General features: G+C 44.0%; 2 protein-coding genes across 2 annotated transcripts; one reads left to right on the top strand and one right to left on the bottom strand.

Moving 5' to 3' along the window:
- The first annotated feature begins 347 nt into the window (after positions 1-347).
- On the top strand, positions 348-3,370 carry LOC110700159 (dnaJ homolog subfamily B member 1-like). Its single transcript, XM_021877671.1, has 3 exons — positions 348-783; positions 1,135-1,586; positions 2,497-3,370. Exons 1-3 carry the CDS (start codon positions 619-621, stop codon positions 2,930-2,932), a joined length of 1,053 nt encoding a protein of 350 aa, XP_021733363.1. The 5' UTR covers positions 348-618; the 3' UTR covers positions 2,933-3,370.
- An 8,404-nt stretch (positions 3,371-11,774) lies between these two features.
- Positions 11,775-13,922, bottom strand: LOC110700207 (death domain-associated protein 6-like). The gene is made up of 3 exons (XM_021877715.1): positions 13,839-13,922; positions 12,071-12,409; positions 11,775-11,924 (listed from the first exon to the last, which is right to left on the bottom strand). Exons 1-3 carry the CDS (start codon positions 13,920-13,922, stop codon positions 11,775-11,777), a joined length of 573 nt encoding a protein of 190 aa, XP_021733407.1.
- Between the last annotated feature and the right edge of the window lie 968 nt (positions 13,923-14,890).

The raw sequence follows: 14,890 nt of genomic DNA on the forward strand, positions 1-14,890 counted from the left end.
ATAAACCATTCAGTTCGGTTTCGTTTCGGTTCGGATTTGCGCAGTTTGGTTTGTTATCGGTTTACGATCCGTAACGGGTTGACATTGAGCGGTTCAATTCGGTTTCGGTTTGATATTGAACGGTTCAATTCGATTTTCGGTTTGTATTTATCGGTTTATAAACGGATCGGTCCGTGATGATTCGGTTCGGTAACGGGCGGTTTCACGGTTCGGTTTGAAAAGTCCCACCCCTACATAATAGTGAAAAATAATGTGAAGTAAAAGAGTAAGAAATAGAAAATGGTGAACTAGCCCACCAATGTGGGTGCCCTTTCTCACATAAACCTTTATAAACACGGGGGTTTATTCTGGAAACTTCGACAATATTCTACCAACACCCAACCTTCCAGACAACTCTTTACAAATCCTCAACAATCCAAACAAATTCCTCTTCAAATTATCGCTCAACATATATTTCTCCTCAATATAAAAACTTAAAAACCACCTTAATTTCCTCTGATTCGATTCAATAACCACACAAATTCTTCACACAACCCAGAAAATCCAGCAAAGGAAGCGCTGATTGTTGCAGGACAACAAAATTAAAAAGTGAAGAAAAGAAAGAGAGAAGAAGAAAAAATGGGTGTTGATTATTACAAGATTTTAGGTGTTGATAAGAATGCTAAAGATGACGATTTGAAGAAAGCTTACAGAAAATTAGCTATGAAGTGGCACCCTGATAAAAACCCAAATAATAAAAAGGAAGCTGAAGCTAAATTCAAGCAGATTTCTGAAGCTTATGATGTAAGTTTTTGACTGCCTTTTCTTATTGATTTTGGTTTTTTTTTTATATACTTTATTCTAAAGTTCTGTTATCTGGTGAATAATTTTAGTGTCTCTGTTTAATACCCTTTAATTAAAAATGATTAATTTTACGATTGTATAGTGATTAATCATGGAAAATATATTTTTTCGTTCAATATTGTTGTATTGACTATGGTTGAATTGATGGATTACTTACTGTTTATTAAGAAGTTTGTTCTTAAATTTTGGTATTTGAATTTTAAGAAAATTTTCAATTTGTAACAATAGTAATCATGTATCTCAAAAATTGTAGAGAAATTTAGACAATTTCTTACAAGAATAAATTTGTAGGTTTTAAGTGATCCTCAGAAGAAGGCAGTGTATGATCAGTATGGAGAAGAGGGTCTTAAAGGTGGGGCCCCACCACCAGACGCAGCTGGTGGTCCGGGTGGTGCAACGTTCTTTTCTACTGGAGATGGACCTACTTCGTTCCGGTTTAGTTCACGGAATCCGGATGACATATTTGCTGAATTCTTCGGGTTTTCAAGCCCGTTTGGTGGTGCCGGTGGTGCCGGTGGAGGTGGTGGCATGAGGGGTTCTAAGTTTTCGAGTAGTATATTTGGTGATGACATATTTGGAAGTTTTGCTGAGAATGGTGGTGGTGGTGGTGGCCCAATGCACTTCCAAAGCGCTTCGCGAAAGGCGCCACCCATTGAGAACAAATTGCCTTGCACTTTAGAGGAACTTTATAAAGGAACAACTAAGAAAATGAAGATTTCTAGGGAGATTGCTGATATGAGTGGGTAAGTAGCTCTCAATTTCTGGCCTAATTTATCTGAAAATTAACTCTTTGTGGTATATTAATCCATTATACAGTAGAAACCTATTATTGTGAATTGTTCTTGGTTTATTCCCATTCCAATATATATGTTGCATCTCTATGAATCTTAACTTCGATAGATCGATGATTTATCATCAGAAGTAGGATAGGTGATCTACTGATCTTCTAACTCTGTTGATTATAACTAAGTGAACTATGATCACACATTCATGACGTAGCTCTAGTATATTTTATTTAGTGAACCTTAATGAATATAGATGGCAAAAAATAATGTCATGATTTGTTGGTGAAGGGGTACTACTCATTTGTTCATTAAGCTACTTGTTTGTCATGTAGAATTGTAGGTAGTTACCTTGAAGGAGTCGTAGGTAGCGATAACCTGAATGCATCATGGTACTTACTGATGAGATTGCGTAAATTAGATGCATCATCGTAGGTAGTTACCTTAGTGATTAAAAAAATGGATTGCTTTAGTTCAAACACAATTTGGTGTGAATAGAAACTACTCTGAAAATGCAGGTTCTGATGGCAGGGACCAGACTATATGTTTGGAACGTCAATTTCCGGTCATCAAAGAAATGACACTGATATTAGTGCTGTTCAATATGATGGTGATTGTTTTAGTATTCATCAAGGCACTAATATAGTAATATAAGTTTGCTGATTCAAATTCAATCCTCGGATGGCAACATTCTTCTTGTGATATTTGCTTTTTGTTTCTGAATCTGATGAAGATTGGTGTGTGGTTTGTTTGAAGTAATTTATATTGGCAAACATGAATGTGATAGACATAATAACTAGTAAATAGAAATGCATAACATATAATTTTTTTTCTTTTTGACCTGTTAGCTTAATGATTCTTAAAATTGCAGGAAAACTATGCCTGTAGAGGAGATTCTTACAATTGAAATCAAGCCTGGATGGAAAAAGGGAACAAAGATTACTTTTCCTGAGAAAGGCAATGAGCATCCAGGAATAACCCCAGCAGATTTGGTCTTTGTAATTGATGAGAAGCCACACAAGGTGTTCACTCGGGATGGAAATGACTTAATTGTAACTCAGAAGATATCATTGGCTGAAGCTTTAACAGGTTACACCGTTCATCTAACTACTCTTGATGGCAGAAATCTTAACATCCCCATCAACAATGTGATTCATCCGAATTATGAGGAAGTTGTCCCTAGGGAAGGAATGCCTTTACCAAAAGAACCGAGTAGAAGGGGCAATCTAAGGATCAAATTCGATATCAAATTCCCTACTCGGTTAACCTCTGAACAGAAAGCTGGAATCAAGAAATTATTTAGTTAGGCCACCCATTATGAATCAACATCAAGCTATATTGCATCAGTCGAATGTCACCGATACAACTTCTGCATGAAATCTACAAGGATTGCAGTAGGAGGTTGAGTTGAATGATGTGGGGGGGGGGGGGGGGGGCTTTGATTTTCAAAACCGAAGAATTTACAAATCAAGTGATTTTGTTGTAGATGGTTGAACTTTTTTCTTTATTGTATTGTATTTGTTAATATTCTTGCTTTCACTGAGTTATAATGAGCTGTAACTTGATAATAATGTGATCCTTGTGCTCCATGGAACTGTAATTTAGCTTATTGTCAGGTTTTAGTGTAGTTAATCTTGCCTCCCCATAGTTACTGCCTTATATGATGAACGTGCCCACAATTATCATGTATAGAATTTCAAATTTCAAAATACAAATTGTGTGGAAAACCTTCATTCTTTATTTTAGATTTCGTATTGTTTTTTTCTGTTTCATTAAAATTGTCACTCTGTCTAAAAACTCATTTATTTAGTTTAATTATTGCAATTTTTTTAAGATGGAAGTATATTTCTTGGTTTTTAGTTCCCTCTTCTAATATTTTTATGCTGCTTTTCTGAAAAATGACAATTTCTTTTCATAACAAAATCAATTTTTGTAAAACATTCCTTTAAAGAAAAGATGGTTAACTCAAAATTCAACTCATGAACAGTTATATTCTCTACCTCCAACTTCATCCTCCAAAGCTTTAGGCTAGGTGGCTCGTCGAGTCGTCGGCAATGAAGGATGCCTTGGCTGACGCTCAATCTTGATTGCTACCGCCCTGAGTCTAAAGGCCCAGCCTCTGCCATCACCTTGGGTACTGGTAATTATAATCAAATTTAAGCTGATTCATTTACTGCTTTCTAGTATAGTGCAATCCTATCAACAATGGCAGTACCTTCTCGATTGGAAAGTGATAAGGGAATTTTTACCCCGCCACGTGGACCAATTAAGACCCTCCACGTGTCATTCACGTGGACCAACCAGAGTCTGTCACGTGCCACTCAGTGACGAGTCCAAAGTGGACCAATCAAGGCACGACACGTGGCAGACAGATATCCAACTAGGAATGACTGCCTTCAAGGCCCAAACTCCTAGGCAGCCCAATCAGTCCTAGGTTTCCGTAACCTAGGACAGGGCTTGTACTTCGAGACCCTATAAAAGGGAAATGTTCCCACCTGGGGAACAACATTCACAAACATTCAGTGAGAGCATTAATTGCAGAATTAAACAAACTTGAGAGTTTACACTCGGATATTGAGGTTGTTTGCTATAGCCGGATGATCATTCCTATCCTAAGAGGAACCTGATCCCATTTACATTCCGCACTTTTTACATCCGAACACGTTCTAACTTGATCGTCAGAGGCGGAACTCCCACCAACCGGAGTCTCCGTTGTTTTGTAGGTATTTGAATTGTAACTCTCTCGAAGGACATACAAAACCCCGAAACATTTGGCGCTGTCTATGGGGAGAGTATTTCTAAGATGGCTTTACAAGAACATGTACCGCCTCCTAATGAGAAACGGCCTATGGCCAACTTCGAGGTCTATACAGACCAAGACAGTGGTGACGACATCGATGTCGAAACTATGTAGCTGCTGACGGTTCACTCAGAACCAGGCGCACCCGTCTTTTAGAAAGAAGGGAACGAGGCACAGATCAAGCTGGTCCAAGCAAGCCAACCGGAACGAGCTCATGGAATTCATGACAAGTTTCAAAGGGGAGATTAAAGACTTGATCAACAAGCAAACGACTGTCTCCAACAGGGGACAGTCGACCAAGAAACCTTCTTCCTCAAAGAAGAAGAAATCAGTCAAGGACCACGCGCCTACTCCTCATCCTAAACCAAAGGAGGGGGACTGGCCCTTGATTGATCTTTCCAAAATCCGCTTCCCTGAAACAGAGAAGAGGAAGCCCATCTGGCATGTTCAGCCGGATTGCTCAAAAAAGACATATTTTGATGCCCGGATGTTAATCCAGCAGAAGAAGAGTCAACAAATGTCTGAGTCGGCTTCAACGTCGAATTTCTCAGACAGTTTTCAGAATGCCTCTATGAGGTATTCGTCTTCAAACCGAGAGGGTTATTCAGGTGGCTTGCCGTCCACTCTGGCCCTCAAATAATCCATTCAGTTCCGTATGTGCCTCAGCAGCCATACATGTCGTATGGACAACTTTACACGCAGCCGACCCTCTTTGGGGGGCAGGCGGCACAAAATGTCCAACCCTTGGACTGGCAGCTTCGTCTGCTTAAAACTTAGGGAACAACCTTCTGCGTTTTCCAAAGAAATAACCGAGGCTGCACAGCCGGCCAAGGTTAAAAATGTTCTGGTGGGTGCCTATGATGGTACCACCAACCCAAAAGATCATCTCATGGCATACACCAACCTTATGTATTTACAAGGGTTGGATGATGCCGCCTGGTGTCGATGCTTCCCGGCCACTTTGAAGGGCGTCGCCCAACGATGGTTCGACAACTTGCCAGCCGGATGCATAAACAGCTTCAAGACGCTTGCGTACTTGTTTGCATCCAACTTCTCTACGATCATCCCTGCTAAGAAAACAAGTCTTGACTTGGGAGCAATACAGCAGGGAGATTGAGAAGGGCTACGGTCATATATCAGGCGGTTCAATCTGATGAGAATTCAGATTCAAGGGCTGTCTGATAAAGTGGCCTATACAGACTTCTTCAAAGGCCTGAAAGATGGATCGACCTTTAAGTTTGATCTTGTCAAAAAGAGGATTGCAACCCTCCAAGAAGCACTGATGGAGGCGGATGCCTATATACAGGTGACCGAACTCTGCAATATCAGTAAGCAGTCGGACCCTAAGAAGTCTGACAAAAAAGAGAGTCGGCCTACTCAGCCGGCTAAAAAAGAAGAGAGCAAAAAGAGAAAGGAGGTCTGGGCTGCTGATAACTCTGAACAACCGTCCCAGAAGAGAAGCAAAGAAAGTAAATCGTACGTCCAAAAGTACAAGTTTAACAAAGACCGTTACTCCATCCTCATGGAGATCAAATACCGGGTGACCATTGAGAAGCCGGTTTCTATGAAAGGTTCCGCCAAAAACCGGAACAAAAATAAATATTGCGATTTCCATGAGGACATTGGCCATGACACCAACGACTGTTATAGTCTCAAGCGGCTGTTGGACCGTCTGACTGACAAAGGGGTGCTGAAGTCTTACATTTTGAAGTCCAAGGTCACCCTACAGACTAACCATGGGCAGTCGTCCAAAAAGAAGCCCCAAACTGCTAATAGTTCGGACACTGACGAAGAATCGATCTATACAATAGTAGGCGGCTTTGGTGGAGGCGGCCCAACCATCCGGAGCACCAAGGACTACATCAGGCGACTGGATGTCAGCTCAGTGGACGAGGGAGAGGTGTCTAAGGACACCTTCCCTGAGGTTATTATCACTAAAAAAGACAGGGGCAAGGTCAGGCGACCGCATGATGACCCCATTGTCATTGAATGCAAAGTGGCCAACCAAAGGGTAGGTCGAATCCTCATTGACACTAGCAGTTCGTTTGATCTCATTAGCCACAAGTGTCTGGAAAAATTGAAGTACAAGCCAGGCAGCATGCACAAGGTGTCTCACCCCTTAGTTGGATTTGGGGGTGGATCGGAGTTGTACATCCGGTAGGCCGGATAGATCTACCCATCCGGCTAGGGGAGATGGGAGAAGGACGCCACATGGTAGTTCGGTTCTTGGTCGTTGAAGAGTTGATGGCCTATAACTTGATATTGGGTCGTCCCACTCTAAATGAATCAAAAGTTGTTATCATCCCATCCCTTATGCTCCTTAAGTTTGAGAAGGATGATGGGTTTGTTGGCTCCTTAAGCGAAGATCAGAAGACAGCTAGAGAGTGCTACCTCTAGGACGTCAAGCCTACGGTGGTCGCATCCGGCCAAGGCAATGGACCAATAGACCTTGACGAAATCAGGGATGTTGTGCCTGCTCTAATAGCAGACGGCAAAAAGAAAAAGGCCGACCAGTTGGTGGCCATTAAAAAAGAAAGACAATAGCAATCACTGACCGGGGAACGATCGGATGAACTCCGTCCCCAGCCAGATGGTGAATACATTGATATTGCTCTGGACAACACACGGCAAGAGCGAACTGTTAAGGTTAGGACGGCTGCTTTTGCAAACTTGGGTGCAAACTTGCACAATTTGTTGAAAGAATTCAAAGATATTTTTGCCTTTGAAGTGGAAGAGATGCCAGACATAAGCCCGGATCTTGCTGTTCACAAACTTGTTGTGGATCCCAAAAAGAATTCTGTTAGGCAAAAGAAAAGGGACCATGGCGAGGAAAGAAGTTAGGCGACATCCTCCGAAGTAAAAAAGCTATTAGATGCTGGATTCATTCGGTAATGTTACTTCCTAGATTAGGTGGCAAATGTTGTGCTAGTCAAGAAGCCGAATGGTACCTGGCGCATGTGTGTTGATTACACAGATTTGAACAAGGCATGTCCAAAAGACAGTCATCTTCTTCTAAAGATCGACAGTTGTATCGACTCTACAGCCGGCCATGCCTTGATAAGTTTCATGGACGCCTACTCACGCTTTCATCAGATACCCCTATAGAAGAAAGATCAACAGAAGATGGCATTCGTCACTGATCAGGGGTTATTCTGCTACACCGTGATGCCGTTTGGTTTGAAAAATGCGCCTGCTACTTTCCAGCGGATGATTAATACAGTCTTCATTAATCAACTTGGGAGGAATGTAGAAGCTTACATTGATGATATGATTATCAAATCAAAACTACAGGCGGATCACCTTGTTGACCTCCGAGAAACATTCGCCACACTCAGGCGGCAGAAGGTCATGCTCAATCCCAAAAAGTGTGTCTTTGGTGTTGAGTCTGGAAAGTTTCTCGGATTTCTGATTGATTAAAGGGAGATAGAAGCCAACCCAGAAAAAATACAGGCGGTCATTGACATGAAGTCACCTCGCACTGTAAAAGAAGTTCAAAAATTAACAGGTTGTCTGGCGGCATTGGGAAGATTCCTCAGCCGGTCAGGCGACAAGTGCCTTTCTTTCTTTCAAGCTATAAAAAAGAAGACTACGTTTGAATGGAGGCCGGATGCTGAGGCGGCCTTTCAAAGACTAAAAGAACACTTGCACTCTTTGCCAAGGCTTGTTAGCCCTTTGCCAAAGGAAGTGTTATACACGTACTTAGCCGTCTCAGACAATGCTCTCAGTGCTGTTCTCCTTGCTGAAAGAGACGGCACCCAGTTCCCGGTCTATTTCATCAGTCATATTCTACGAAATGCAGAACTGAGAAACCCAATGGTTGAAAATTTTGGCCTTGCTTTCTTTATGGAAGTCAAAAAGCTTAAACCTTACTTCTTGGCACATCCGGTTGTGGTCTACATAGACCAACCTATCAAGCGGCCAATGACAACCATGGAATCATCCGGCCGAATGATCAAATGGGCGATTGAAATTCAAAGCCTTGAAATTTTCTTTGAACCAAGGAAGACAGTGAAAGGACAGGCATTTGCCGACTTCATTGTAGAAATGAGAAGGCCGGCTGATCCGAAAAATCTTGATCACGTTTGGAAGGTATATGTGGACGGGAGCTCTACAATGAACGGTTGTGGTGCAGGCGTCATATGTCAATCTCCTGAAGGAGATAAGTATGAATATGCATTACGGTTCAAATTCCAGGCCCCAAATAATGAGGCAGAGTATGAAGCCCTACTAGCCGGCATCCGCATGTGCAAGGCGGCAGGGGCAAGAAAAGTGGACGCCTGCTCTGATTCACAATTGATCGTTAGCCAATACCATGGTGACTATGAGGCCACCCATCCGGCCATGATCAAATATTTGCAGGCAGTCAAAGAAGAGGCTGGGACACTTGATGAATTTCATCTAAGTCAAGTGCCCTGGGACACTTAATGAATTTCATCTAAGTCAAGTGCCCTGGGACACTTGATGAATTTCATCTAAGTCAAGTGCCCTGGGACACTTAATGAATTTCATCTAAGTCAAGTGCCCAGGTTAGAGAACAACCAGGCGGATGCTCTCTCTAAGCTGGCACTATCCGCCTCTTGTGATACACCTCGGTCAGTCTTTTGGAAAGTTATGGAAAAAAGAAGCATTGAACAAGATCCCATTGGAATTCTGGATCGAAGCTCAACCTGGATGGATGGCATCTGGGCTTACCAGCAGACGGCACCTCGCCGGATACTCATCGAGAGAGGGTTGCAATGGAAAAACGTGCGGCTAATTTTGAAATCCATAATGGAGCACTTTTCAAGAAGGGTCATTTGCAACCACCTTTGAAATGCGTCACCCCAGAAGGGGGACGAGAGGTTCTAGAAGATCTGCATTCGGGATTTTGCGCCTCACACATAGGCGGCAGGTCCCTAGCAAAGAGGGCCAGGCGGCAAGGTTACTTTTGGCCCACCCTTGAAGCAGACGCCATGAAAATGGTGAAAAAATGTGATAAGTGTCAAGGATTTGGCAGACTCATACACCGTCCGGCTACTGATCTGACGGCTATTTACAGTCCAGTATCATTCGCCAAATGGGGCATGGACATCCTGGGTCCATATACGCCTGCTCCAGGCGGACGGCGATATGTTCTAGTTGTTGTTGACTACTTCACCAAATGGGTAGAGGCAGAGGCGGTCAAAGGCATCAAGGCTAAAGATGTTATCTCCTTCATCTGGAGAAATGTTATCGCCCGGTTTGGGGTGCCTTGGTCGATGGTCTTTGATAATGGCCCTCAGTTTGAGACGCCTACTCTCAAGAGTTGGTTGGGAGACCAAGGGATCTCTCATTGCTTTGCATCAGTCGGCCGTCCCCAAGCAAACGACCAGGTTGAGGCTTTCAATAAGTTAATCTCAGATGGCATTAAAAAGAAAATTGAATGAGCTGGCGGTCTATGGGCAGATGAGTTGCCGCATGTTCAATGAATCATCAGAACGACTGAAAAAGGGGCAACTGGTGAAACCCCATTTCTCATGGTGTATGGTGCATAAGTTGTTTTGCCTATTGAGCACTATGAGCCAACTCTTCGAGTCATGCTATATGACGAAGAGGCAAACTGAGAGGCCATGCGGCTAGCATTGGACTCACTTCCGAAACGCAGGGGCAATGTCGCCTTGCATCATGAGATCTACCACCTGAGAATGACGAGAGCCTACAACAAAAGAGTACACAAACAGCCCCTGAAGGTGGGGGACTTTATGTTACGGAAAATGGAGGCAACAGGTAGGGCCAATGAGCAGGGAAAGCTGACTCCCAATTGGGAGGGCCCCTACCGGATTTATGAAAAATTTTGAGGCGGCACCTACCGCCTGGAAACACCAGACAGCAGGCAGCTAGCCAAAACTTGGAACGTAGATAACTTGAAAAAGTACTACTTCTAAGACTTGTAAAATTTTTTGTAATTAAAAGCACATCAATAAAACGTTACTATTTGTTTTTAATACTTTTTATGCTTTCGTCTACTCTAACATGAGTAGATATAAGCTAAGTTCAATACTTAGCAGCTATTAACGAGGCCAATGGCCGGATAATCTTAATGAGGCCAATTGTCGGGTATCTTTATGAGGCCAATGGGCGGAGGATCTTTAAAAAATACGTCTGCTCCAATATGAGGAAGCGTTCGGCGACGCACATCTGCGTGAATTTGTCGCAGAGAGCATCTCCCATTAGGGTGGCACATAGCTCTATAAACTTAAAACAAACGGCCCTATCGACTGTCTAGAATAAGATAAGCTCGCAGACGTTTGAATTGATCAAATGAGACTAAGTGAATAGCTGACTGTTTTAATACAAGCAGTACCCAGTTATTATCTTGGTCAGATACCGCTTGCTATTGCTCAAGGGCAATACAGACGGCTAAATTTGAGGATATAAGCTAAGTCCAATACTTAGCAGCTAATTGAAAAATAAGCTAAGTCCAAAACTTAGTAGCAAAAATTTGAAAGCAACAAGATGCGGCCACTGTCCGTCTGCTTCTTGAATAAAACCCAAATCTATCTGCTCCAACATGAGTAGGCATCAAGCAGCAAAGACTAATTAACCCAAAATGGGCTAACTCACAGCCGATTGATCTAAATAATCTAAAAGGGAACCTAAACGGTGTGCACAAAGCCGCACGTCTTTTTGACACCTTCCGGCATTCGTCCTTTATTCCCACTTAGATTAAAACGAAACCAAAATAACTAGAACATACCGCATGTAATGTAACAAGCGACCATTATCTTGGTTGAATACACTGACTAACGCCTGTTATTAACCATGTGCAATACAGGCGGCAAAGACTAAATAATAAAAATAAGCTAAGTCAAAAAACATAGCAGTTAAAATTGTTCGATTTTGAACAACCTAATGAGGCCGAAGGTCGGATAATACCTACCCGCCTGCTTGATGGCCGACTGTTCGCCTGGTTTGGGGCAATCACCATAGTGATTGATTGACCTGGAAACCATTCATACTCATTTTAAGTACCAAAAATTTCTAAGTCAATTAAACCACCTTTGAAAACCAAGCGCATAGCCGTCCAGGGGCAAGAACAACCAGTATAGTGAAAAATTTCATAGAAAAAGGCAAGTTATACTTAGCTAAAATCTATGCAAATTGAAAATTCAAAAACGAGTGTAAAATGGAAAGAACCGGCCCAATGGTCGAATGATTCATATATTAAACTTAGCCGACCTTATGGTCGACTAAAATGAGTTAACCGGTACAATCGGCAAAGATTGTCAATAACCCGACCCCTCGCTCGGTAAAAATACAAAGAAACATACGGCACGAAGGCTGAAGAAAGTAGTACATTGCCATCCGGCCATAGAAAAACAATTCAAGGCTTAAGCTTCAGGAGGGGGCTTCTCAGTGTCAGCAGCCACATCCTTCTCTTCCCCAGCCAGCTCCTGGTCCTCTTCAGCTTCCTGCTCCCCCACCTGGTCAGACCCCTCGGCCGAATCAGACGACTCCTCCTCCTCCTCCTCTTCCTCTTCCTATTGAACTTGATTCAGGAGATTTCATTGTACTATTGAGAGGAGGCGACAAATTGATTCTTCCATCCTTCATAGCCAGCATTCGGGAAAAGAGCCTCCTTAGCCATCTTCATGATGGCATCGCAGTCGTCCATCATCTGTTTAACCAGGACATCCTGGTTTTGCAGCCTGGCCTTGAGTTTGTCCACCCGGGTGCGGAGTCCGGCTGCTTCAGAGTCCGCCTCTTTGAGAGGCTCAAGCGTAGCCTTGAGGTCCTTAACCTCCTTCTCCAGCTCGGAGATCCGCCTCTTCGCCGCGTCCACATCAGCCTTGACCTGCAGATTAGCGGCCGCCTGATAATATAGGATGTCAGTGGTCAATAATTCATTCTGAGCAATCTGAAACATGGTCGTATCTAGAGAAGAGGCAGAGCGAGCATTCGCAGCTTTTATCTCTTTGGTCTTCTCGTGGATGGGCTTTCTAAGTCCATGCACTCGCAGCATAGACTGCATTCGGCAAAGAGCAAAACATTAGTACAGGTGGCTAAAATAGTTGCGCAAAAAAGTAAAATTACAAGTTAAAATACCTCAGCGAGAAGAGCGAGGATGGCATTAAGGTTGAGGGTGGCGACTCCTCTAACCGACTCCCTATTCTCAAGGGAGATGGCTCTCAGCATAGTCGGCTGTTGAAGATTCGGCCTTTGAGGGGAATCTGCATTATCAACACTTTGTAAATACTTGGTGTAAATTCGACCTATAGACCGGCTGCTTTCAGAGGTACTGGTCGGCTGCTGATTGAATTTGACCCTACAAGGGTAAGGAAAAGGATTAAAGCCTGTAATAACTTCGGCCGCCTCCTTCTCCTTTTGGGGCCGGCTATTCTCAGGGGCGGCTGGGGACTTGGGAGGATGGGTCCTTCCAGGCCTCTGGGCTGCCACATGTTTCCTAAACCTGTCAGGAGTCGTCACTTCGCCGGCCGTCTGCTTCTGAAGCTTCGGGTCCGGCTGTGAAGATAGAGAAGGTTTGGATGAAACGCTCTGCACATCAACCAACATGAGTAAGAAGCAGGTGGGAAAAATAAATCAAATCTTAGCCAAATTAAAGAAAGGCTCACCTTGGGCGTCTGAGCAGCAGGCGTCTCCTCGCCCTTCCGCTTGCCCAAAAGGGAGCGGTAGTAGGCGGCTGGTTTCTTGGTGGCCGATAGTTTTTCCATCGCTTTGTCTGCATAAGAAGATTCAAATGGTTAAGTAAGATATATAAAAAAAAAACAGACAAGTCTTACTAAGAGCTTAAACACATTCGGTCGTCTACCTCTCAGCCTCTTAACGCTAAGGCCGCAGGCGGCCAAATAATTCCCGTCAAATAGCCAATCATAATGAGGGATATAACTTTGAGGTATGACCTCTCTCACTCCGGTTTCATCATTAGGCCGGATGGTCACCTTGAAGAGGCCCTTGTCCAAGATCTCGTCCTTGGCTTTCCTGGGAACAGGCGGCAGTTCAGATCCGTCTGATAGTAGAAGTGGGTTCCGGTTCCACCTGTTGAACGTTTTGTTATTCACTTTGTCTAGGCAGGATACAATGTAGAACTTGTTTCTCCAGTCCTTCCATTTGTTTTCCTTCCCAATGGTTATCATGTAGCCCTTGTGTCTAGACAGAGTGTACCAGCCGAACCCACTTGTTTTTGGGGTACGACTGAGGTAATGCATGTGGGCGAATGCCTCGAATCTGGGATCTACTTCGAGCATTTCGCAGGCGGCAACATAGCCCAGGATATTAAACCAAGAATTTGGGGCAAGTTGCTAGACACCCAGTTGGTATCCATCTAAGATTCGCTCCACGGCCGGATGGAGGGGAAATCTAAGGCCAGCTTGAATGGCCGCCTCATAACCGCAAAAGCATTCGTCCCCGTAGATGGACGCCTCTGGCCAGACTACAGTGTCCTCGGCATCTGACACAACTAAGATAATGCCATGTCCCATGACATGTTCAGCTCTAAAAGTCCCCACCTTCTCAGACATCGTTTTCCGCCTGCCTGCGGGAACGTGATGATAGTATGCAGCATATAGCTCTCAGCGGGTAGCAGACGGCTCGACCTAATTCTCCCCCTTTTCCACATAAAGGGATTCTCTCGCTTTCTCTAGCCGAGAGTGCATTTCTTCAGAGTCATCAGAGACTCTGCCGGATGTACAAGGCTTAGATTCACTGTCCGAGCCGTCAGACCTAGCGTCCGCCTGGGGGGCTGGCCAACAGAGCCCGAGACTTCACTCTCTAAGTCTTCCCCTGATTCTTGTAATATTGAATCATTGGGGGTACTTGAGGTGCTAGGCGACACGTCCGAGATTTCGCTAAGAGGCGCCCTAAAGGAGTCGTCTGTGTATTGCTGCCTGATTGTTTGCTTAATTCTGGCCATGGTGTCCTGTACAGACACAGAGAAAGTCGGACTTGGAGAAGTTCGCAAAGGGTGGTCTAGCAAGGGGCAGTCGGCACTCCTACTTCTAGATTCAGCCGTCCCCGGTGGCCTGCTGATCACTAACCTAGGCCGTGCCGTGTGCTTTTGGGAAACCATTTTCAAAAAGAAAAGAAACAAAGTAAATACAAGAGAAAAGCAGGCGGTTACCTTTGGTTTAAGAGTGCTGAAGACGCTTGAAAAGTTCTCGAACTGCTGTAGAAACAGGCGGTCAGGTAGCCGGCGCACCACGTGGCAAGCCACGTCACTCCTGTGAGGGGCAAATGATTAGGGGATTTTTACCCCGTCACGTGGAACAATCAAGACCCTCCACGTGTCATCCACGTGGACCAACCAGAGTCTGTCACGTGTCACTCAGTGAAGAGTCCAAAGTGGACCAATCAGCGCACGACACGTGGCAGACATATATCCAACTAGGAATGGCTACCTTCAAGGCCCAAACTCCTAGGCAGCCCAATCAGTCCTAGGTTTCCGTAACCTAGGACAGGGCACGTAATTCGAGACCCTATAAAAGGGAAA

Source organism: Chenopodium quinoa, unplaced genomic scaffold (genome assembly GCF_001683475.1).
Source record: "Chenopodium quinoa cultivar QQ74 unplaced genomic scaffold, ASM168347v1, whole genome shotgun sequence".
NCBI lineage: Eukaryota > Viridiplantae > Streptophyta > Magnoliopsida > Caryophyllales > Amaranthaceae > Chenopodium > Chenopodium quinoa.